Raw genomic sequence first — 25,137 nt, 5'->3', positions numbered from 1 at the left:
TAAAACAGAACAGGCTACCTCAGGCAAAGGTCCTCCTCTCCCCACTCACAGCAACCACCCAGCGTCCGGGAAGCGTGCTCCCAACAGCTCCGGCCCCTGGCAGTGCTCAACAGGAGTCCTTAGCAGAAAGTCCTCAGCAGTCCTAACTCAAAAAAAAAAAAAAAGGCTTCGCGCTGCTGCTGCCTCTGCTACTGCCGAAACCGCAACCGCAACCACCGCCAACCGCAGGACCGTTAGCTCGGCTTTCACTTTCTCTCACTTTCCGCTTTTTCTTGCTCCGCCCCTTCCTGCTACGTCAGCAAACCGCAGGACCGCTAGCTCGGCTCAGCAAACCGCAGGACCACTAGCTCGGCTTTCACTTTCTCTCGCTTTCCGCTTTCTCTTGCTCTGCTATGTCAGCACGTCCATGGGGCATGGAAGATCTTTAAATCCCATAACCCTTACATTCCTTCACAACATGACTAATATGGAGATATGTCTAATAGGATTGTGTAGCCTGTATCAGATTGCATGCTATCTTGAGGAAAAGGGAGGAGAGGGAGGGAGAAAAAAAAGCTGGAACTCAAAGTCTTATAAAAGTGGATGTTGAAAACTATCTTTACATGTAATTAGAAAAAATAAAATACTATCAAGTGAAAAAAGAAATATTGCTAATCAATGATGAAGTCTCTCAGATATAAATATAGTCTGTGGATATCATTAAAACCTGGATTCCTTCAGAGAGTCCTAAATAAGATTCACAACCATGAAAAAAAGTTGGTTAGCACCTAGGGAAATAGGGATTGAAAATACCGATTGTTCAGACCATTATGTACTTGAGTGGATAATACGTTGGGGTAGTAATTTTCCCTGTAACAATGATCCATATTTTTTAAACACAAGAATTCTTCTGATGATGTCATATAGCCATAAGTTATAAGGCAAAACAACCTCCAAAGAATTGGAATTACAGGCTACCCAGAGAGCAAAGGCTACATACAGTATAGGAACAATGACTTACACATAAGAGATATTGTCAAAGAGATGTGTTAAAGAAAATGAGGTGGGCTGATTGTGTGGCAAAGCAAGACTTCTCCCTCCCCCAGCACCTTGATTGGGCTCCCCATGGAAGACTTTTGGGAGGACACGAACAAGATTCTCACAGAACAGAAATAAAGGAAAGAAATCGTAATCTGTGCCAATGGAGTGTCCACATTGTTGTCCACAGATCCATTGAAATATTATATATATATATATATATATCTGTATGCTAAGAACTTATAAGTCTTCCTTTCCTCTAGATGTGTTGAAATTAAATCGGCTTTTCTTTCTGTGTTAGGGGGAATAGAAAAGGGAAGAGCAGATGACGAGGTCAAGGAGAGAAATCAGAAAGGGACAGAGAGAGAATTGAAGAGAAAGGGAACTTCTTCCTTCATCATTTAATTCCTTTGCTCAGTTACATATTTATGAACAGAGAAGTGCTTCAGATGTAATTGTTGGGAACATTTGATGCAGGGAGCTCTGTCAGTACTACTATGTTCACTTTTATAGACAGATACCCAAAGTATCTGAAATGACATGAGAAATGTCAAAAGAAAAATGACATTATTTGTTGTGATAGTAATGGCAATTAAAGATTCCCCTGTATTGGCTTGGTTTTCAAACTGATTGTGTTAAAACCCAGAGTTTGTTAATCCCGCCTGTGGGATGGGCTTGTTGATGTGAAAAGAAAGTCCTGAAGTGGGAGGAGCTGGTGATGTAGATTTGGAGAGACAAGAGAGAGGCGGAAGATCTCTTTTTGGAAGCAGCACCTCGTGGAGAGAGAGAGAGAGAGAGACTAAGAGAATTGCTGGTGGCCGCTTTGAATTACCCTGGACTTTTGAGACCTGCCCCCTGAGCTGCCAAGGACTGAGGAGACATGGCTGTTTTGCTGGTACTTTGTCTGTCTGTTTTGATGTTGTTTTGCCAGATTTGTCCACTGGTGAAAGACAGTCCTTTTGTTGAAGAAGTCCTGGAACCTGGCTGTTCGCTAAGAAGGCCTGCGACTGTCCTGCAGACAGAGAGTGAATACTGTCCACTGGTGAGGGACAGTACTGTTGTTGCAGGGGTCTGGAGACTGTCCTGCAGACAGAGTGAATACTGTCCACTGGTGAGGGACAGTGCTGTTGTTGCAGGGGTCTGGGAGCCTTTCTGTTGGTTCAGAAGCCCTGAAGAAGGATTTTCTTGTTGTATGTTTACAGAAATCCTGGGAGAGGGCTTTGCTAATGTGTTCAGGGGTTCTAGGACTGTTCTACAGACAGAGGATAAATTCATGAAGGGACTGGCAATGTATCTTATGGCCTTGCTAAGCCTTGTCTCCCCAGGAACTAAGATTGCTGAGAACTTGCCTCGTGTCAAGATGAAGAAAAGACCTCCATTTGGGTGTTAAATGCTGTGTTTAAACTTGATGTAACTCTGGGGTAGATTCAGTTGTGATCCAGGGGTGGGGAACTTTTAACCTTATTGTGCTCTGTGATTGACAAATGAAGGTACTTTACCTATGTTTGGAAACTAATCTCCATTTGAGAAGAGGGGCTTTGTGGTGGACTTAATTAAGGTATAGCCTAGGGGTGGAGAAGTATTTAGAACAGAGACTTTGTAATTGATTGAATGATTGGAAGGTCCTGGGGTGGGGTAGTACTTGGAGATTATTTAATCATACTTAGTAAATACTGTATTTTGAATGATGTCATGTTTTGATCTTCTCTGTTCTGGGTTTGTTACTGAATAAAATAGAGAGCACCTATGCTGGTATTTTGAACCTGGGAAGTTGCCTTTGCTTGGTATTATATTACATTTGTCCAAGGTCACCACTGAGTCAGAAAGCATAAATTGTCCTCCTTTCTATTAGTCATTGTGATCTTCAAGGGATGGTCACTTGTCAGTGAAGATTCTTATTCAGCTGTTGGCTGACCTGGATGATTCTTGGGGACCTTTCTAATCCTGAGACTGATTCTGCGATTCTCCAGAGACAAAGTGCTCTGTCTTCTATGTTAGCACAACATCTGTGGATGAATGCTGGGGCATTTACACCAGTATTTCTGACCTGAGCTGTTTTCTCCCAGTACCTAATGTAAGAAGTAAATGTGAACGGTGTCTAGCGTCACACTGACAAATTGCATTGGACTTTGGGTTCCAGAGAGTTGATTGCACTAACGCATGACAGGAAAGAGGAGCCTGTGGTTCTTAGGCATATATTTGAGCAGTGGTCAGGTTTTCAAGGGAATGTACCTCCTGTATGATGTTGTAGTAGCAAGTACTCTAGCACATCCAGGATGGCCTGCTAGCACAGGGTTCTTTGATCTGCGTTTAAAGGAAGGACCACTCAAAAAGGGTTTAACAAACCTATTTTTTAATTACATTCACTAGTTCAGGGGAAAAGTCAGCACCCTGAACTTGGAGAAAATACAAGCAGAGAAATGAGCACAAAGTGAGTAAAGCAATATTGCTATATACTTTACAAAAATCACTGGATCGAGAGAGCATAGACATCTAAGTATTTGGGGAGCTCTGAACATACAGCTGCTCAGAGTCTCGACCAGGAAGTCAAAAGATCCTCCTCATGAGCGAACCCCCAAAGTAAACTGCCAGCCTCCCAGAATGTATCACAAAGACTCAGCCCCTGATTGACTCAGAGCTAAAAAGCATGAAACTTGCTTGGCTCAGCACAGCTGTGAATTATCAGGGTTCAAAGGAGATTAATCCTTCAGATGTTTACAGTTTAGCCTGAGCCTGGGAAACTGAGCTCCAACACCAAGAAGAAAAGAAAACAACAAAAATCCCACCTTGTGTGTGCTCACAGATACCCAGATTATCCTGCCTCCAGGCACCTCGTCTAGGCGTGTGCTGTTGTAATGCCAGAGAACTAGGCATGTCTTCCTTAGGAGGCTTCTCATGGTCCTTGAGTCAAGTTTAGAGAATGTCTATTGTAATTCCAACACCTTTCCTCTTTCCTTAGGCATCTTCCCTTGGTTAGGGGAATGGGAGAGGTGCTGTGAGATCAGGGAGGAGTCTGCCCCTTCTGTTTGTCTGAGGTTGATCTGATTCTGGCAAAACCCTGTGGGTTTAGGTTATAAGAAGAAAAGAGATTTCATAATTGCTAGCTAAAGTCAGCTAGGTGGCAAAGTGAATAGCGCTGGACCTCTGTTCTGGAAGACCTGAGTTCAAATGTGACCTCAGACACTTACGAGCTGTGTGACCCTGTGTAAGTCACTTAACCTCTGTCTGTACCCAATTTTCTCATCTGTAAAACTATCTGTAATGATAGCACCTGCCTCACAGTATTTTTTGTGAAGGTCAAATAAATTTTTTTTAATTCAGTTTTTAATTTATTAATTTGTTTGTTTCCTTTTAGTTTACAGGATTCAATTCCACAATTCCTTGAATTTCACATTATGTCCCCCTCCTTCCCCTCCCCCCCCATGGTGTCTTATAATCAAGTATAGGATCTGTAAATACTTTCACATTATACAATGGTCAGGTTATAAGGATGGATTATACCAGCTGGAATGAAAAATGGTAAAGAGGACATAAAATCAAATAAGAGAATGAAAAAGATCAGGTATTTTGCTTCCACCTGGATATAAATTTAGTTCTTTCTAGTTCTTTCTCTGGATGCACATTTTTCTCTCCATCATGCGTCTTTTGGGATTGACTTATATCCCTGCATTGTTGAGAAGAGTCCAGTCTATCAAAGTTGGTCATCACACATACGTTGTGTCTGTAATTGTGTACAAATTTCTCCTGGTTCTACTCTTCTCACTCAGCATCAGTTCTTTTAAGCCTCTCCAGGTAAATATGAAGACCGCCTGCTCCCCGTTTCTTATAACACAATAATATTCCATAACATGCATATACCACAACTTGTTCAGCCATTCCCCAATTGATGGACACCCCCTTAATTTCCAATTCTTTGCCACAACAAAAAGAGCTGCTATAAACATTTTTGTACATATGGGTCTTTCTCCCATTTCTTTTTTTTTTTTTAATTTTTAAGCAATCGGGGTTAAGTAACTTGCTCAAGGTTACACGGCCAGGTGTTTCTGGGTGGGTGCTAAGTGTCTGAGCCCGGGATTCGATCTCCAGGTTTTCTCAACACTGGAGCCGGTGCTCTTACTTGCTGTGCTATCTGGCCGCCCCCTTTCTCCCATTTCTATGATCTCTTTGGGATATAACCCTAGGAGTGGTATTGCTGGATCAAAGGGTATGAAAGTATTTATAGCCCTTTGGGCATAGTTCCAGATTGCTTTCCAGAAAGGCTGGATCAGTTCACAACTCCACCAACAATGCATTAGTGTTCCAGTTTGCCTACATCCTCTCCAGCATTTGTCATTTTCCTGTTTTGTCATCTTAGCCAATCTAACTGGTGAGATGTGGTACCTCAGAGTTGTTTTGATTTGCATTTCTCTAATCAATAGTGAATTAGAGCATTTCTTCATGAGCTTATAGATAGCTTTAATTTCTTTCTCTGAAAACTGCCTGTTCATATCCTTTGACCATTTATCAATTGGGGAATGACTTGTATTCTTATAAATTTGACTCAGTTCTCTGTATGTTTTAGAGATGAGTCCTTTGTCAGAGACATAGGTTGTAAAGATTCTTTCCCAATTTCCCACCCCCCTCCTAATCTTGGTTACATTGGCTTTATTTGTACAGAAACTTTTCCATTTCATGTAGTCAAAATTATCCATTTTACATTTTATAATGTTCTCTAATTCCTGTTTCGTCATAAAGTCATTCCCTCTCCACAAGTCTGATAGGTAAACTATTCCTTGTTTTAGCAGACTGCTTACAGTATCCACCTTTATACCTAGATCATGAACCCATTTAGACTTGATTTTGGTATATGGTGTTAGATAATGGTCTATGTCCAGTTTCTGCCATACTATATTCCAGTTTTCCCAGCAGTTTTTGTCAAATAGTGAGTTCTTATCCCAAAAACCAGGGTCTGGGGGTTTATCAAACAATACATTACTGTAGTCGTTGACTTCTGAATCTCGTGTGCCTAATCTATTCCATTGATCCACTCCTCTATTCCTAAGCCAGTACCAAGTAGTTTTGATGACTGCTGCTTTATAGTACAGATTGAAATCTGGTAAAGCTAGTCCACCTTCCCTAGCATTTTTTTTCATTAATTCCCTTGATATTCTGGACCGTTTATTCTTCCAGATGAATTTTGTTACTATTTTTTCTAACTCTATAAAGTAGTTTTTTGGTAAATTAATTGGTATGGCACTAAATATATAATTTAATTTAGGTGAAATTGTCATTTTTATTATATTAGCTCGACCCAGCCATGAGCAATTGATATTTTTCCAGTTAGTTAGATCTGACTTTATTTGTGTGAAAAGTGTTTTGTAGTTATGATCATACAGGTCCTGGGTTTGTTTTGGCAGGTAGATTCCCAAATATTTTATAAAGTCTACAGTAACTTTAAATGGGATTTCTCTTTCTACTTCTTGCTGTTGAGTTTCATTGGAAATATATAGGAATGCTGAGGATTTATGTGAGTTTATTTTATATCCTGCAACTTTGCCAAATTTATTTATTGTCTCAAGCAGTTTTTTACTTGATTCTCTAGGATTCTCTGCGAAGAGTGATAGCTTGGTCTCTTCTTTGCCTAACTTGATTCCTTTGATTTCTTTTTCTTCTCTAATTGCTACTGCTAACATTTCTAGTACCAGATTGAATAAGAGGGGTGATAGTGGACACCCTTGTTTCACCCCTGATCTTATGGGAAATGCTTCCAGCTTCTCCCCATTGCATATAATACTTGCTGATGGCTTTAAATAGATGCTACCTATTATTTTAAGGAAGGCTCCATTTATTCCTATAATTTCTAATGTTTTTAATAGGAATGGATGTTGTATTTTGTCAAAAGCCTTTTCTGCATCTATTGAGATGATCATGTGGTTTCTGCTAGTTTTATTGTTGATATGCTCAATTATACTGATGGTTTTCCTAATATTAAACCATCCTTGCATTCCTGGAATAAATCCTACCTGATCAAAGTGTATTATTCTTGAGATAAGTTGCTGTAGTCTTTTGGCTAGTATTTTATTTAGAATTTTTGCATCTATATTCATGAGGGAGATTGGTCTATAATTTTCTTTCTCTGTTTTTTCTCTTCCTGATTTAGGTATCAGTACCATATTTGTGTCATAAAAAGAATTTGGTAGGACTCGTTCTTCACTAATTTTCCCAAATAATTTGTAGAGTATTGGAATCAATTGTTCTTTAAATGTTTGATAGAATTCACTAATGAATCCATCTGGCCCTGGAGATTTTTTCCTAGGGAGGTGACTGATGGCTTGTTCAATTTCTTTTTCTGAGATGGGGTTATTTAAGTAATTTACTTCCTCTTCAGTTAATCTGGGCAAATTGTATGTTTCTAAATATTCATCCATTTCCCTAAGATTGTCAAATTTATGTGCATACAATTGGGAAAAATAATTCCTAATTATTGTTTTGATTTCCTCTTCATTGGAGGTAGAGTCACCCTTTTCATTTTTGATACTCATAATTTGGTTTTCTTCTTCCTTTTTTTATCATATTGATTAAGGGTCTATCAATTTTGTTGGTTTTTTCATAAAACCAGCTCTTGGTTTTATCTATTAGTTCAATAGTTTTCTTAATTTCGATTTTATTAATCTCTCCTTTAGTCTTCAATATTTCTAGTTTAGTATTTAATTGGGTATTTTGAATTTGTTCTTTTTCTAGGTTTTTTAATTGCATGCCCAATTCGTTGAGCCCCCTTTTCTCTAATTTAATCACGTATGCACTCAGGGATATAAAACTTCCCCTAAGAACTGCCTTTAATGCATCCCACAGATTTTGGTATGTTGTCTCATTATTATCATTCTCTTGAATGAAATTACTGATTGTTTCTATAATTTCTTGTTTGACCCACTAATTCTTTAGGATTAAATTATTTAATTTCCAATGAGTTTTTAGTCTGTCTTTCCCTGGCCCTTTATTGCATATAATTTTTATTGCATCATGATCTGAGAATGATGCGTTTAATATTTCTGCCTTACTGCATAGAATTGTGAGGTTTTTATGCCCTAGAACATGGTCAATTTTTGAATATGTGCCATGAACTGCTGAGAAGAAAGTATATTCCTTTTTATCCCCATTCAGCTTTCTCCAGAGATCTATCATACCTATCCTCTCTAAAATTCTGTTCACCTCCTTAACTTCTTTCTTGTTTATTTTGAGGTTGGATTTATCAAGTTCAGATAGGGGGAGATTAAGGTCTCCCACTAGTATAGTTTTGCTATCTATTTCTTCCTCTAATTCCTTTACCTTCACCTCTAGGAATTGGATGCTACACTACTTGGTGCATATATGTTAAGTAGTGATATTGCTTCATTCTCGATGGTGCCTTTTAACAGGATATAGTTTCCTTCCTTATCTCTTTTAATTAGGTCAATTTTTGCATTTGCTTTATCTGAGATAAGGATTGCTACCCCTGCTTTTTTTACTTTAGCTGAGGAATGATATATTTTACTCCAACCTTTTACCTTTACCTTGTGTGTATCCCTCTGTTTCAGATGTGTTTCTTGTAAACAGCATATTGTAGGATTATGATTTCTAATCCATTCTGCTATCCGTCTCTGTTTTATAGGAGAGTTCATTCCATTCACATTTACAGTTATGATTGTTATCTGTTTCTTTCCCCTCATCCTATTCCTACCCCTGTTAATGTTCGTATTTTCCCTCCCTTCTCCCTTCCCCCCCTTAATAGTTTTCCTTTTGACCACCGCCTCCCTCAGTGTTCCCTTTTTGGCCCCCCTCCATTTTCCTCCCCTTTTCCCCTTACTACTTCCCTCCCTACAAATCACTCCCACCCCCCTTTTGTAACCCTTTTCCCCTCCTACTGCCTGTAGGATACTGTTATACTTAATGAGGTATGCTATTTTTTCTTCGCATCAAGAATGACAGGAACAGATCTCATGCGAAGCTCCTCTCCCTCCCCTCTTTCCCTCTAAAATGATGTGTGTTCTCCTTGTTTACCTTTCTAAGTCACTGTTGCTTCTCGTAATTGGAGGTTGAATTTTCCATTGAGTTCTGGCTTTTTTATCAAGAAGGTCTGGAGCTCTGTTATATCATTGAATGACCATCTCTTTGCCTGGAAGAATATGCTCAGTCTCGCTGGGTATGTGATCCTTGGTTGTAATCCGAGCTGTTTTGCCTTCCTGAAAATTGTATTCCACTGCCTCCAATCTTTCAGTGTGGAGGCTGACAAATCCTGTGCAATCCTCACTGTGGACCCTCGATATTTGAATTGTTTCTTTCTGGCCGCTTGAAGTATTTTCTCTTTTATCTGGTAGTTCTGGAGTTTGGCCACAACATTTCGAGGATTTTTCAGTTTGGGATCTCTTACAGTAGGTGTCCGGTGGATTCTGTCAATTTCTATTTTCCCCTCAGGTTCTAGTATCTCAGGGCAGTTTTCCTTAACGAGCTCTTGGAGAATGTTGTACAGGCTCATTTTTTCATCATAATTTTCTGGTAGGCCTATGATTCTCAGATTATCCCTCCTGGATCTGTTTTCCAGGTCAGTTATTTTTTCTTTGAGGTATTTTACCTCTTTTTCTAATTTTTCATTTTTGTTGTTTTGCTTGGCTAATTCTTGGTTCCTCATAGAGTTATTTGTTTCCATTTGTTTAATTCTTGTTTTTAGCAAATCATTTTCCTTGGTTAATTTTTGAAGCTCCTTTTCCATATCATACACTTTTGTTTTTAGAGAGATGTTTTCCTCATTATAATGTTTTTCTAATTCTGCTATTTTCGTTTTGAGAGAATTATTCATTTTGTCTTCTATCTCTCTCATTTTGCTTTCAAAGTTCCTTTTGATCTCATCTAGGAGAGCCTTCTGTGCTTGGGATCCATTCCCTGTTGAAGTCTCAGCTGTGGGTGTGGAGTCCACAGTGTCTCCCTCTGAGGTTGGTTCCTCCCTCTGAGGATAGTAAGGACTCTAGAGTCTTTGTCTTTGTAGTCTGCTTTCTACCCATTTTGAGGCAGTGTCCTAGCCACGCCCTTCCTCTAGGATCCCAAGCCTTTACTGTAGAGGGTTTTGCCCTGGGGCAAGAGTTACTATATTTTCAGGGTCAGAGGGGGGGTTTGGAGCAAGTGGGGTTCACTCTGCCATCCTTGTCTTTGGAGGTCCTGAAAGGGGTTTAAAAAAAAAAAAGATTTCTGGGCTATGAAGTGGTAGCCCCAGGAGTGTTTGCTGTCCAGTATAGGGGCCCCTGTATTTGCTTCTTACCTTGCTCTTTCCAGTCCCAGCCCTTTGGTGATAGGCCTGGTAGTGGACCTTGTGGTTGGTGGGAAGACTTGCCCTCCGAGTTGATCAGGCCCCTTCCAGACCTACGTCCGCCACGCCTTCCCGCACAGGCCGCTGCCCCTTCCCTGCCTGCGCCCCGTGCTGCCGCCGCCGCACCTTCCCGCGCGCCGTCGCCCGCTATTATTCCTTATTGGAACTTGTCCTTCGTATCTATGTATTGATAAATCTGGAAACGGCCACAGCTGCTGCTGATCTGGAGTCCCTCTGGCTGGTGGCTGGTCAGGCCCGCCCTGGGGCTAAAGCCTCTGCGTGGGGCTGGGCTCGGATCCCAGAGCGTTGAGCTGGCCGATTCCTGCTGGCCTGCCGGGCTGTTCTCAGCGGGAGGTTAGCTTCTCTGTGTCATTTTGTGGGTTCTGCAGATCCAAAGTTTGTTTAGAGTCCCCTTTTTACATGGATTGGGGAGGGTGGAAGCCCGAGCTGCGGGAGGGTCGTGCTTCTGCTCCGCCATCTTGGCTCTGCCCCCCTCAAGGTCAAATAAATTAACATGTAAAATGGTTTGCAAAACTTAAAAGTGCCTCTATTTAATGCTAGATGTGATGAGGATTTCATTTTAAGCTAAGTGATATTTAGATTTAGTTTTAGAGAAAAAGGAATAACTAAAATTAAATATGTGAAATATATAATGCAAATTATGAAAGATAAGTAGAAAATTATTAGCTATAGATTTTTCAAACTAACCTACCTGTTTACCTAATACAGTTGCCTCAGAATGATCGTCCTACCTCATGGCCTTTCACCACTAGGAGTTATTCAGTGAGACAGAATATGATAGAAATATAAGGACACCTGGGTTCTGTAGCCTGGGCATGTCACAATCTATGTTGTACTTAAAATTTTTTTTCATCTGCAATTTGGAAATAGTAGTATCTATCCTTTGGATTGTTGTCGTTTAGTCATGACTGACTCTTCATGGAGTTTTCTTGGCAAAGATATTAGGGTGGTTTGCTATTTACTTTTCCAGCACATTTTAAAGATGAGGAAACTGAGGCAAACAAGGTAAAGTGACTTGCCCAGGGTCACAGAGCTAGTGAGTCCAGATTTGAAATCTGGAAGATGAGTCTTCCTGACTCCAGGCCTGGCACTCTATCCACAGCACTGTCTGGCTGCTTGAAAAATATCAGGTGCTAATCAAATTTAGGGTATATTATAGCTAATAACTGATTACATTTATATACTCTAGAATGGTATAGTGGGAAGGGTGCTGGACTTGAACTTGAGACTTGGGTTCATATCCCAGCCTGGATACTTATTAGCTTTGTGAGCCTGGGCAAGCTACTTAAACTCTCAGTTTAAGGAGACTCAGTTTCCTCATCTGTAAAGTGGGGATAATAAAAAATACCTGTAGTACAGATGAGTCCCAGGGTTGTTTCTAGGCTCCCATGAATATGTAAAGCACTTTGTTGTATATCTTGAAGAACTAAGTTAATGGAAGTTATTATTGTTGTTTTTACATTAATCTTCCGGCAGAAATAATCACTTGCCCTAGTTAAAAGGTAACCCTGAACAAACAAGACTTGTAGGGATAGAATGAGCAATAATTCTCATTCAAAACAAGGGACTTTATAACATAGGACAGCTCTTCTAAGTGATATATATATATATATTTTTAATATGCTAAAAAATAAAAATCAAACCATGTTTTATGTAACATAAAAGCTAGAACAATTTTGTCATCAGACTTAAGCCTAACCATTCATTCTCAGATTTGCTTTTATTCCTAGTTGCAAGATCTCCAGTACCTGATTGAGAACATTTGGGCTTCCCAGTCAATCCTCAGCGCTTGGAATGATCTCTATGATTTGGTCATTGTCAGATGGAACAAAACACAGGAATGGGCCCCTTGGAACTGTATTCTCCTGACCAACGATGAAGCAAATGCTCATCTCAGGATGAAGAACCTTGAGGAGGTAGGAAAGATGGAAGGGCAGTTTGGGGGCAATTGTCTTAATAATCTTAATAAAGTTAAAATGAATTGCTTCCCAAATGCATATTCCTGAATCTTTATGGGTAGCTGTGTTTAAAGACAATTAACCAGTGAATCAACAAGCACTTACAAAGCAAATGCAGAAAATGAAACAATTATTTACTTTCAAGGAACTTTGATTACATTGGGGGAGACAAATTCATATGTAAGTACATATAGAATAAATATGAAGAGAAAAACCATCCCTATAGGAAGTCGTTGATACTGTGGGATTAAGGAGGTAGGGCACTAAGCAATTGTGGGGATGAGGAAAGTCTTTCAGTAGAAAGTGGTCCCCAAGTCAGTCTTGAAAGAAGAGAGATTGTGTGAGGCGGTGGCAAGCCAACCATTCTGGGCTGAGATGGAGGGCCATGTGTGGGGAAGGGAGTAATATCGTTTAGCTTGAGTACAGAGTGAGGGATGGCTCCAATACACATGACTGCCTCTGCCTCCGATTTCCTCTGTGGCACAATCTCTCTGTACTTATGTTCATCAGCAGTTTGGGAATAATATCTGCCTCTGTACTGCTGCTGTGAGAATATGATAATGAATAGGAAAAAACTTTCAAAGTCATGAAGGGCTACTAGTTCATAGGTGTTGAAAGCAGGTAGAAGACTGTAGCCTCATTGATCTAGAATCCGAGCAGACGTGAGGAGCCATCCTTTCATTTTACTGAGGCCCAGGGAGGGTGACTTGCCTAAGGTTACACAGGCAGTCATTTGAAACCAGGTAGGTAGGATTTGAACCCAGGTCCCCTGACTCTCAAACTAGTGTTCTTTCCTCTGGACTGTGTTGTCTTCTCTTTTCTGACGTTTCATTTTCTAATGATTAATATACAACATATATAACCCCACTCACCTCCATATATATCTTACATATAAGATCTGCAAAAATACAAGTCTATAATGTTGGATAGTCAACATTTTCCTATGTCTAGTTCTAAATATTGAGAATAAGTGTTTAAATGATAACAGTTTACACATCAAGCACATATCAGTCACCTACCATGGGCCAGGTACTGTGTACTAAGCTATGGGTATAGGAAGATAAAAAATTAAACAGCCCCTGAGCTTGAGGAGTTGCCCTTCTTTCTGGGGAATGACATTTCTGTTTGTAAGTATGTACAAAATGAACACCAGGTGGTTTTGAGGAGGGGACTCAGCAGCTGGGTCAGGAAAGGCCTCCTGTAGGGAGGTGGAACCTGAGCTAAACTTTGAAGGAAACTAGGCATTCTAAGGGGAGGAGGAAGGAGGCATTCCAGGAGGGGGGCATAGCCCTTGCAAAGGCACAGAGATGGGAGATGGAGCATCCTAAATGAGGAACACAGTTGGAATGTAGTGTGTGGGAAGGGGAACAAAGGATAATAAGCCTGGGATGTACAATAAAGCTTTACACACATGTTAGATATTTTGGTTGTATAAAAATGTTTTCTGAATCTACTTTGTCTCTGCATGGATCATTGAGTCTCTTGTAGCAGCAAATGTCATTCTTTCCATGTCTACAAGATCTCTTTAGGACAGTGACTCCTAGGAAGGCTCCAAAAGCCTAATACGGCTGTAGAAGTAGCTCAGATCACTGGTTTAGACCCAGCACAGACTGAAGTTCTGTCATTTCTTTACCCAGAGTTCCTTAAGACAACTAAATTTGAAGAGTCCCCAAATGGCAATGCTGATTGGTAGTTTTAGAAAGCCAGGATTAAATCAGTCCCGCAGGATAAATTGCCTTCTTACCCTTGGGGGCAATCTCTTTAAAAAGGGCTCTTGAGACTCAAGTTTTATATCAAAATTTACACAGAAGACTATGGAAAAAGAAATGAAAATATCCCAGAATTGATTGAAATATGACTACTCCCCTGTGACGCTTCTCATTGTATTAAGAATGGGAATGCTCTAAATGAGAAAAAGGTTTATAAATATGAACCCTTATCTGTTTTCCTGAGCTTTAGTCATTGAAAGAGTCCCCCAAAATGGAGAATGCTGTAAGTTTTGTTATATTACAGAGACACATTGCACTTAAACTGGCAATCATTGTGTTGGAATATGATTTAGTATAGTCACCTAGGCTCAGGGCCCCATTATTCATTTGCTTCCTGCTACTCTACATGATAGAAGCATTGCAAAAATGAAATGTCATTTATTGTTTCCAAATTTGAAGTCTGGGATGAAATTGGTAGAACATGTTGATGAACAGATTTGAGGCGTCTCTGCTGACTTCCAAGGGAACTCTCTCCCTGAAGGCTCCAGATGAGAGCATACCGGAGAGGATTCATGCATTTAATTCAGAAGGCAGTTTGGCCACTCAGCAGCTGAGATGCATTCTCTGCCCACCATTGATTCAATCTCAGCTGTTGGTGATTTCATGAAAGGTGCCACCTGAGGGAAAATAAAGGAAATACTCTTCAAATAGTACTTTTTTGCAAGATTTTGCACAGATTTTCTTATTTGTCTGCTCTATGTGCGTAGGGTTGGGGATGCTGATGTGGTTAATATATTTTTGTTAAATTGAATTTGCAACTTATTTTCACTAGACTATTAAGAGGCAGGAGGGTTAATGCCTCAATGTCTTGTCCCTTCTGTAACTCACTGGGTGACTTTGACCACATTCCTTTCCCCTTCACAGACTCAGTGTTCTCTATAAAGTGAGGGAGGGGCTTTAAGGCTATTTCTAGCTCTGACATCCTGTGAGGAATTGTGACATAATGGGCAGAAAGCTGGCCTTGAAGCCAGGACACCCTGGTTTTGACACACACATGGCCTCATCCTCCCTGTAGGCAATGCCTTAAGTTGGCTCTGAGTTTGAGAGAAGGTACTGAGGTACATTGATAGAAAAGGGAAACGGATCCAGGTCCTATCCACATCCTTTTAGGATTAAAAGAATGTTCACATACAGGACTGGGGAACCTGCAGCCTCAAGGGCACACTTTGTTCTTTGAAGTCTGGATTCAGTCAAAGAGCTGTACTTGAGGACCTAGAGGGCCACATGTGACCTCAAAGCCACAGGTTCCCCACCCCATCACACAAATCACCTCACTGTTCCTTACCACCCCTAGAGGGGAATGGTAGGGCATGCTCTGTGAAACGAATATGGAGACTGCGTGCATGGACCCCAGAGTGGCACAGCTATGATAATGCTCAAGCCATGTCTCCCAGCAGATTTTGCAGTTCTAGGGCTGTGACTTTCTCCACTGCACTGTGCTACTGTATTCTCCGCAGGGAACGTAATAAAGATTACAGTAGTGTTATATATTATATTTGATAAGCCAGGTTGCCTCATAAACATTTAATCACCAGAAATGTAGCCAAGACTATCAGCGTCTTCTCATTTAGGACAGTGAGCTAGAGTGAACCCCATTCCCAGCGCTGAGATTCCAGTGCTTCTCCAATTAATCCGCACAGCTCCCTTTGAGTATTTAATCTAATTACTGCCGTATCAAATTAAATGTTCTATTTGTATGCATTTCTAATTTCAGGATGCCAATATGATTGGATTTCTCTAAGTCAAGCTGAGGCTCCAAACCAGGCTGACTCAAAATATTTCCTATAATTATGGTTTGAGGCCACTGTGATGTAAGCTTTTATATTCAATTTAGGCAAGGAACAAGAAAGAGTCTTCTCAGTTTATCTTTGTGTTGCAGGTTTAAGTATTTCCAGGCTTCTCTTAATTTACAGGCTGTATTTACCCACTCAAAATTTAGGAAAAATAACCATGTTCTTTTTCAGAAACTAAACTAACATTGAATGAGGGTCTATAATCCTGATAAGGAGATAGAGAAATACATACAGAAAGACTCCTGCTTTATGAATTTTTTTTACATAGAAAAAAAAAAACATTGAAGACTGAGGTGGGTTGGGGCTAGGGGGAGATAGAAAATCGAAGTTCTAGTTCCAATCTCTGTTTGGTGTCACTGATATTCCTGTTCTCACTTCCCCCCCCCCCCAATTTAGTATACTCCCCAAGGAAGTGAATTAACTTGTTCAAAGTCCATCTCATTTGTTCATTTTAATGGGATGTCCAGTGCCTTCTAGCACAAATAGGTACAGCTTCATCATTTCCCCCTGAAAAGGTTAAATACTTTTTTCTCCCTGATACTTGTTCTATTAATATATGCTTTTGCCTTTGGGTTTAGAAAACCCCATTGTGGGAAATCTTAGGCTTCTTTACCCTCCACTGCAGCTCTCTACAGAAGCCATTTGTGCCACTTAGCACCCAGCCAGATCCATTTCTTCTTACTGTGGTCTAATGGCCAAATTCCTTTGCTATTGTCAAGTTCCCAGGCAACTAATGCATATTGGTTACCTACTTGATATACTTGAAGTCCTACCTAGGTGGTATTAAGATTAAGTTTTTCTATCTTGATTTTTATATATTTTTAAAGTTCTATTGAAGTATATTGTTTTTATATAACATGTAATCTCCAGATTATTCCCATTCCATAAGAACTTACTTATAACAAAAGAAAATAATTAAGCAAAAACTAACAAAAAAATGATGGTATCTGAAAGTTCATTCAACATTCCATGTCTGTAGCATTCCTAAGCTTTCCATTTTTAAGTGGGTTATTTTTTTTACTTGAACAGAAATCTGTTTTTTTCTCCCTGCCACTGCCATTTCATTAAAAAGAATGAAAAGAAAAGAAAAAAAATTTCTAGTATCATATACATAGTCAAGCAAAACTGATTTCCTCATTGTCTGTATATGATATATAGATGTATAGACATAGATATCCATACATATGTGTATATCAATTATGCATATTTTTTATACGGAATATATGTGTATCTATATATATATGTCTGCACACATATATAAAATTCTGTACTCTTAATACAGCACCTCTTTATAAGGAAGTAGATGGCATCATTGGTTCTTTAGAATCATGGACGGTCATTGTATTGATCTTGGTTCTTACAGTTTTCAAAGTTGTTTGTCTTCATAGTGTTGTTATTATGGAAATTGTTTTTCTGATTCTGCTCATTTCCTTCTTCATTTCTTTATCAATTTATTAAAGTGATGCTGTGGATAGAATGCTGGGTCAGAGTCAGGAAGATTTGAGCTCAAATATGCCCTTAGGCACTGTGATTCTCTGCAAGTCACTTAACCTCTGTCTGCCTCCATTTCCCCATCTGTAAATTGGGAATATTAATAGTTCCTACCTCCTAGGGTTGTTGTGAGGATAAAATGAAATAATATTTGTAAAGTGCTTTGCCAACTTTAAAGCATTACATAAATTCTAGCTATTTTTACTCAAAATTGTTATTTTTTATAATATTGATGTTATAGTATATAAATTTTCTCCTTACTTCACTCCACATAAGTTCATGTAAGTCTTTCCATGTCTCTTTGAAATCATCTATTTCCTCATTTCTTACAGCAAAATAGTATTCCATCACATTCTTATACTACAGTTGATTTTCTCAGTCAGTATATCCTGCTTATCTACTGACTTTTGATATACTTTCTGTTGAAAACCTTGGGTGCCTAGTAGAGGGCTGGGGTTCCTGTTCTCTCTCAATGAAATGTGTGACCTTGGGCATATTATTGAACCTCTTTGGGATTCCCTTCTCACTTTTGTAGAAAGAGGAGTATGACACCTATGCTGCTCTTCTTCTGGCAACACAGGAAAGCACTTTGAAAAGTATAAAGTCATAACAACCAGTATTTATATGCCCCAGTAGCTGTGCCAAGAAGACCCCAGTGGGGGGCGTCACAAAGTCGGATACGACTGAAAAATGACTGACCAATTTAAATGTCAGACTTGAGGGATTTGCATTTTTATCTTGCAGGGGAGAGCCACTGAATGTTTTTGATAAGGAGACGGACATGATCAGATCTATGTTTGCCTTATTAATTGGCTTTGTGAAGAATGGGCTGATAAGGAATTCCTGGCATCAGAATACATACATATATATATATATATATATATATATATATATATTATACACACACATTTAGCTGTGTCTGTCTGTCTATCTATACACACACATATATTCCATATACATTTAGATAAGCCTTGTTGGCTTCACCTTTTAGAATATAAACTCCCTGCAAGTAGAGATTGTTTCATTTGTTGTTTTTGTATCTCTAGTGCCTTAGTACAGCACAGGGCACATCATAGGCACTTAGTAAACACTTATTGATTGGTTAATAATAGTAGCAGGAAGACTTTGGTTAAACTCTTGCTTCTTAGGAGGTAGGTAAGTTATTTAACTTCTTTCTTCCTTAGTCTCTTCATTAGTTGAATGAGGATAATAATAACTCATAGCACCCACCTCACAGGGTTATTGTGAGGTTTAAATGACATAATAGTTGTAATGTACTTTGCAAATTTTAAAAGGGCACATTCATATTAGTCACTTCCTTCCTTCCTCTTTCTTTCTCTCTTTCTTTCTTTCCTTCTCTTTCTTTCTTTCTTTCTTTCTTTCTTTCTTTCTTTCTTTCTTTCTTTCTTTCTTTCTTTCTTTCTTTCTTTCTTTCTTTCTTTCTTTCTTTCTTTCTTTCTTTCTTTCTTTCTTTCTTTCTTCCTTTCTTTCTTTCTTTCTTTCTTTTTCTCCTGGAAGCTTTCATCACCCTTGCCATTCTTTCTCATCACTACCCTTTGCCCCTCTGTTTAGAGGGTGGAGTCATGAACTCCAAAATCTCCATTTAAGGAGAAGCTTAGCTCAGATGTCTCATTTCTTACCTGGTTATACTACCCTTGTACTTCTCTGTCTTCTTCCCCATGCCACTGCATCTGGGTACCTGACTTCCCCCCCCACACACACACACTTTTTAGCCTTTTATGTATTGTCTTCCCCTATTAGATTGTAAGTTCCTTGAGGGCAAAGACTATTCCTCCCTCCCTCCCTTTCTCCCCCCCTTCTCTCCCTCTCTCTCTATCTCTCTCTCTGTGTCTCTCTTTCCGCAGTATTTAGCACAATGCTTAGCACATAGTAGGTTCTTAATAACTATTTATTGACTGACAAAAAAAAACCCTCAAGAAAAGAGTATGGGGGGGTTGGCTAGGTGGCACAGTGAATAGATCACCAGCCCTGGAGTCAGGAGGACCTGAGTTTAAATCCATCCTCAGACACTTAACACAAAAACTAGCCGTGTGACCTTGGGCAAATCACTTAACCTCAACTGCCCTCCAAAAAGCAAAAAAAAAAAAAAGAAAAGAAAGAAAAGAGTATGTAGAGGCAAGCACATCCTTGTCATCACTATTTAGTTGAGCAGTTCAGGATACAGGATTTAAGTGGAAACCATGGTGACAATGGATGAATTGTGAAATATGAGGATGAGAATAAAAAAAAATAAGAGCTGCAACAAAGACAGAAATATTCATGAATTAGATGTGATGCAGAAGTAAAGGCAAGGCAAGTGTTGTGCCTGGTTTTCCCATTCCCCAACCCCAGGGAAATGAGCAGACTGGTTCCACCCTCCCCCACTGAATCTCCGCCCTTTCCCAGTCAGCTCACCTGCACAGAGGTGGTTGGGGCTTCTGGGTCATGGAGACTTGGCGCAGGCGGGCATTTCAAGGTGTGTACTGACCAATCACTGTTTTTGGCCTCTGCGAGTTCTTGCTTACATAATACCTAACCGTTGGCAGCATGGCCTCCCTTTAAAAGCTGAGGTTTTATCTGAGATCGCTGCTGTATGACCTGGGATGGTGCGGTGGTACCTCGTCAGCCCTCCTGATATGGCCTGATCAGCCAACATGGCGTATAATAAAGGGACCAATTCTAAATTGTTACTTGGGTCTTGCTCGTGTTTTCTGGGTACAACACAAGGAGGTGATAAAGAGGCTAGATTTGAAGGTAGCACAAGTCTGAGAGACTGTTCTTTTAATTTATGGAATTATAGAGCTTGGAAGATCCTTCAGAGATCATCCATTTACAAAAAACCATGAAATTAAGCTCTTGGAAGTTTGTTATGACTTATTCAAGATCATGTAACTCATGGAAGAAGTAGGGCTAGAATCTGAGTCTCTTGATTTCTGGTCCAATGTTAGAAACTCTCCCTTTCCCCTTATTACTCTATATTTTTGTCTCTTCTTCACATAGCTAACCAGCTCCAGGAGTGGACAACCTACAGTCTCGCGGCCACATGTGACCCTCGTGGTCCTCAAGTGCGGCCGTTTGACTGAATCGAAACTTGTTCTATGACGTTTGAATTTGTTCAAAGGGCTACACTTGAGGACCAAGAGGGCCACATGTGGCCTCGAGGCTGCAGGTTCCCCATCCCTGAGTCTAGACAAATTCACCCAGTATGTAAATTCCCTTCTTGCAGGTTAATTAGTCCTTTGTAGAACTTTTCAGATTGCTTATCTCTAGCCCCACAACACTAAATGTACTCTACCCAGAATAGAGGTATCAAATATGTTTCAGCAACACTCCCCAGTGCCAGCCAGAACCAGATTAAAATGTAATTGGGACATATTTAGCAAAATAAAAATACAGTGAAACATAACGTTAATTAATATGTAGTTTTCTAAGTCAATACAGGGCCTGGCTTGCAGAGATCTTTCTGTATGATTTAGTGGTCTCCCCTTTCCCCCATTTGAGTTTGGAGCCCTCAGAGCTTGATGTACCTAATTATTACATTGACATAAAGTCAGGTTTGCCTCTATCACTTATGCGGAGATTGAACAAGAAAGGTAGTGAGACACAGAGTAGAAAAGGAGTTTTTACTGGTCATCCACATGAAAACAAACCCAGCTGTGACAATTAACAGAATATGGGTTTTCTTCTCTTTCAGGGATATGAACCAGTGTTTATTCACAGGATCAAGCACAAGCACATTCTAGCTAAGAACTATTTTTCTCAGATTCCAATGATGGCTGCATTTTTGCATCATGAGGATGAAGCAGAGGAGGAGGAAGAAAGTAATGAAACAAAGGAGAAAGAAAGTAGCCCAACAGAGGAGGAAAAAGATAAGGAAACAGTAATGTCTGTAATGCCCATGCCTATACTCAAGGAAACAAAGGCATAATGCCTTCCACATTAGTGTTTTCTTCTGTGACTAATCGAGTAGCCTAATTATAATGCAAGTAAAAGACAGGGTTTGTGCCTTTTTGTGGCATTTCTTAATTACTTATTTTGAGGAGTGGGGTAAGTTTTATGAAAACAAAACATCCTTACATCAAATGTTTTAATGTTGGTCTATTAGTTTAAAATCAGAGAACACTTTTGTAACCACATGCAGTGTTTTGAAGTAAAAAGAAAATGTGCCTGTCTCATTATTTGAAAACTGATATTTATACAATCCTTTAAAAATTTTTCAGAGTGCTTTATGTACATTATAAATGATCTCATCTGAGCCTCATGAAATTTTTGTGAGCTAGGTACTACTGGCAATGCTATCCTTGTTTTACAGCTGAGGAAACTGAGGCTCTGAATTTGACTCGTTCTTGGTGACACAGCTATTATCTCTTTTTTTTTTGGAGAGGGGAAGGCAGTGCAATTGGGGTTAAGTGACTTCTCACATGGCTAGTGAGTATTAAGTGTCTGAGGCCAGATTTGAACTCAGGTCCTCTTGACTCCGGGGCCAGTGCTCTATTCACTGTATTCACCTCTACACAGCTATTATCTGTAGTAGGATTTGAACCCAGATCATCCTGGCACCAGGGCCAATCCTTTATCTACTCTACCACATTGCCTCTGACTTGTATACCCAATCATGTTTTTATTCATTTTTTTCAGACATCTTAAAATAGTTAAGTGTTTCATAGGTAGAATGAAAGGACTTGGCTTATTTGCATTAGACATAATGAATTTTGGTTTTGGACACTAGTACACGTGAGTTCTTTTTTTGATTCTTCCCCTTATTTACTGTGAGACTTTGCCAAGTTTATCTTCTATTTCTCAGTTTTCTCATCTGTCTAATACATATAATTATTGTTCCTGCTCTTCTATAAGGATTATTGTGAGAATTTTGAAGTAGAACCTTTCCTTGCTTATTAAATGCCCTCCTTCCTCAAGAAATGTCCTGAAGCTGTCCTCTGTCATTGTCGAGGCTTCCTGACTCAGTGGGAATAAAACATGTTCACCACCTGCCCAACACCTCTCAGAATCACTTTCCTATCCCATACTAGCTAAATGACCTGCAAAGCAGTAAGACAAGTGAAACAATAACATGCTGCCTTAAAACATCTGATATAATGCACTTTTGTTAGAGTTGTCACCATCACTATAAACTGTTGGAGAACAGAGAGCATATTTTTTCACAACTCTCTGCTGTGTGGCACTATAGGGACACCAGGGACGAGTGACGGTGATGGCACCATGCATCTAAGTAGGCTGTGGTTTCACCTGGAATTTGCAGCACAGTTGACTGGGCACATCTCTCGCTACAGTACACTTAACCTCCTTATTTGAAGTAGGAAGACCGAGTTGAGTAGTTTGAGCAAAAGTTCATAAAACTGTTCTGCCATGTGTGTTGACATGGCCTATCTGAAAACCCCTAGAGACGTTCTTCCTGTTACAAACAATACTTTAATATAAAAAACTTGTGATTTTACGATCTAGATGAAATCATGCATCCTTATTTGCTTTTGAAAGATTAAACAAAAGGTTTACTTTATGTATTTCTCACAGTTTTTTTTAAAAAGTTGATTTGATGTATAAAAATACACTTCTAAAATTTTGCTCATATATTTGCACATAGTTCAGGAAAACATTTATATCACATAAGGTAAAGTATACGTTTCCTTGGTGTTACTAATATTATGAGGTAGCCAGTAACCTTTTTTGCATTCAACCAGACTAGTGACTTTCAAGTAATATATAACACTCAGATATCCAAATAGTGATAGTTTAGTGACTCTTAGCAGTTACAGGTGTCTCAGACGGAGTGGCTGTCCCAGTAGGTAGTGGGTTCTCTGTTGTCTGAGATGTTTAAGTAGAGTTTAGATGTCAGCTTATCAGAGGTTTTGAAGATAGATTTCTTGTTCAGGTGTACATTGGACTAGATCATAGCAGAGTTTTTATTTTTGACATTTGATCCTGTGTGATTCCCATCTATGTCCTTAAATCACCATTTTGGAGGCTTTTCTTTTAATATTTTTTGGAGAGTAGTACAATACTTGAACTCTTCTATCTGTATTGTCTCTCACTGTGACCAAGTTGCCTTCTTTTTTGGTGATTCATATGCTTGATGGGGTCTTGAATACCACTTTTTCCCTGAAGTCATCATTGGTAATATGCTGCAGCCACACCTATTATTTATTTTTTGATTGTCCTTTGGGGCTGCTGCAGTTTTTATTCTTCTAAGATTGTGATGGTATTGGTTAATTCACAATACCGAGTTGAAATCTGTATCTTTGTAATTTCTGTTTATTGATCTTAATTCTGCCATCTAGAGCCAATCAGAACCAGTCATCAACCACATGACAACCCACCATCTTTTTTAAGAACAATGTCCATGTTCCCCTAAGTCTTCTTTTTCGGACAATGTATGACATTGTTTCAAAATAATTCACCATTTTGTTCATCACCCCCTTGGCAATTCGGTTTGCTAGTGTCGCTTCTAAATATTGCATTATTTTTCATGTACTTTTCTCCTCACATGTTGTTTCTCCCTCAGTGGAATTAAGGTTCTTTGAGGCCAGGGGCGATTTTTTGTGTTATCTTTGGTGGAGGTGGGGTGAATCAGGGAAGGATTCCTGGAGGCAGTTCCATCTGCACTGAACCTTGAAAGAGAGAAAATTCTCAGATGTGGACAGAGTGCATTCCAGATGACGACATAAATCAAATACTTAGAGGTGAGAGAACGTCAAGTTTAGGGACATTAGTAGCCCAGTTTGTCTGGAATGAAGAGTGCATAAAAAGAATGAATTTGAAATAAGCCTAGAAAGATAGGCTAGATCCAGATTGTAGAAAGATGAATAGTTTTTACCTGAGAAGCAAAAAGAAAACATTGTAAGTTTTGAGCCAGAGGAGAGCACATGATCCTTTGTACTGTAGGAAGATTGTTTTGGCAGCTGTGTGGAGGATATATTGGCAGTAGGGAGACCCATTAGCAGACTATTGCAGCGGTCCAAGAGAGAGGTAACGAGGTCCTGAACTAGACTTGTGGCCATGTGGGTGGAGAATAGGGGTGGGAGAGATTTTTCTAGTCTAAAAATGTTGAGCTTTTGGGACTGACAGATGGATACTGCCATGGTCACTGAGAATGCTACCCCCTTCATCTTGTCTAACATCCTCTCTTCCTGACATTTTCTGACAACTTCCCCCTACCCCCATGCTCATAATCTTTTTGCTCACAGCTAATATCTAGCATTATCCTGCCTCTGACATCAGACATCACAAATGAGAAACCAACCACATGCACCTGAGTGAGAACAGGTGACTTCCCTCTTAAAACCACCATCTTTGACTGCCTCATTGCCTTTATGTGCAAGTAAAAGAAGGCCAAGCATCCCACACACCGATTACAAGAGATGGAGCGTTGGAAGATGAAAAGCATGTGTCAAGTCTGAAGGAAACCTGTCTGAAAGACCATCATTGACCCCATTTCTTCTTCTGTGGCCTGAAGGCTATTACACTGAGGCCCAGTTGTAGCTCTCTCCCCATAAGCTTAATCCCAATTGTATCCTTTGTCCCAAACTTTCTTCCCTCACTACCCCTGTTCTCCCGTGTTCTTGGTTTTATATTCTTACCTTCTCCTTATGTGTCTTTAAAAAGCATCATAATAAAATTCCTATTTCTTTATACATTACTGGATTGTCTGTTTCTTTTGTTGAACGTCCTCTAAGCCACATAACTGCTGGTATCGACTGGGGTAGAGGCATAGATGCAGAGTCAACAAATCAGCTTGACTATGGGAGAAGTGAGGG

At 39.6% G+C, this 25,137-nt stretch overlaps 1 protein-coding gene across 1 annotated transcript in view; it reads left to right on the top strand.

Annotated features, from left to right (window-relative positions):
• IQUB (IQ motif and ubiquitin domain containing) overlaps window positions 1–23,867 on the top strand; it is a 118,171-nt gene extending 94,304 nt beyond the window's left edge. Inside the window, exons 12-13 of the mRNA XM_069087111.1 lie at window positions 12,085–12,270; window positions 21,060–23,867. Coding sequence (XP_068943212.1) covers window positions 12,085–12,270; window positions 21,060–21,293 — 420 coding nt within the window. The 3' untranslated portion in view covers window positions 21,294–23,867. The remainder of the gene's footprint in view (window positions 1–12,084; window positions 12,271–21,059) is intronic.
• Window positions 23,868–25,137: the final 1,270 nt, after the last annotated feature.

The sequence above is a fragment of the Petaurus breviceps genome, unplaced genomic scaffold (assembly GCF_028583685.1).
Source record: "Petaurus breviceps papuanus isolate PSGF00001 unplaced genomic scaffold, PetGlider_PUasm1.0 181, whole genome shotgun sequence".
NCBI classification, from domain to species: Eukaryota; Metazoa; Chordata; class Mammalia; order Diprotodontia; family Petauridae; genus Petaurus; species Petaurus breviceps.
Note: the sequence above shows the minus strand (reverse complement) of the source record. Positions and strands in the feature narration are given on the sequence as shown.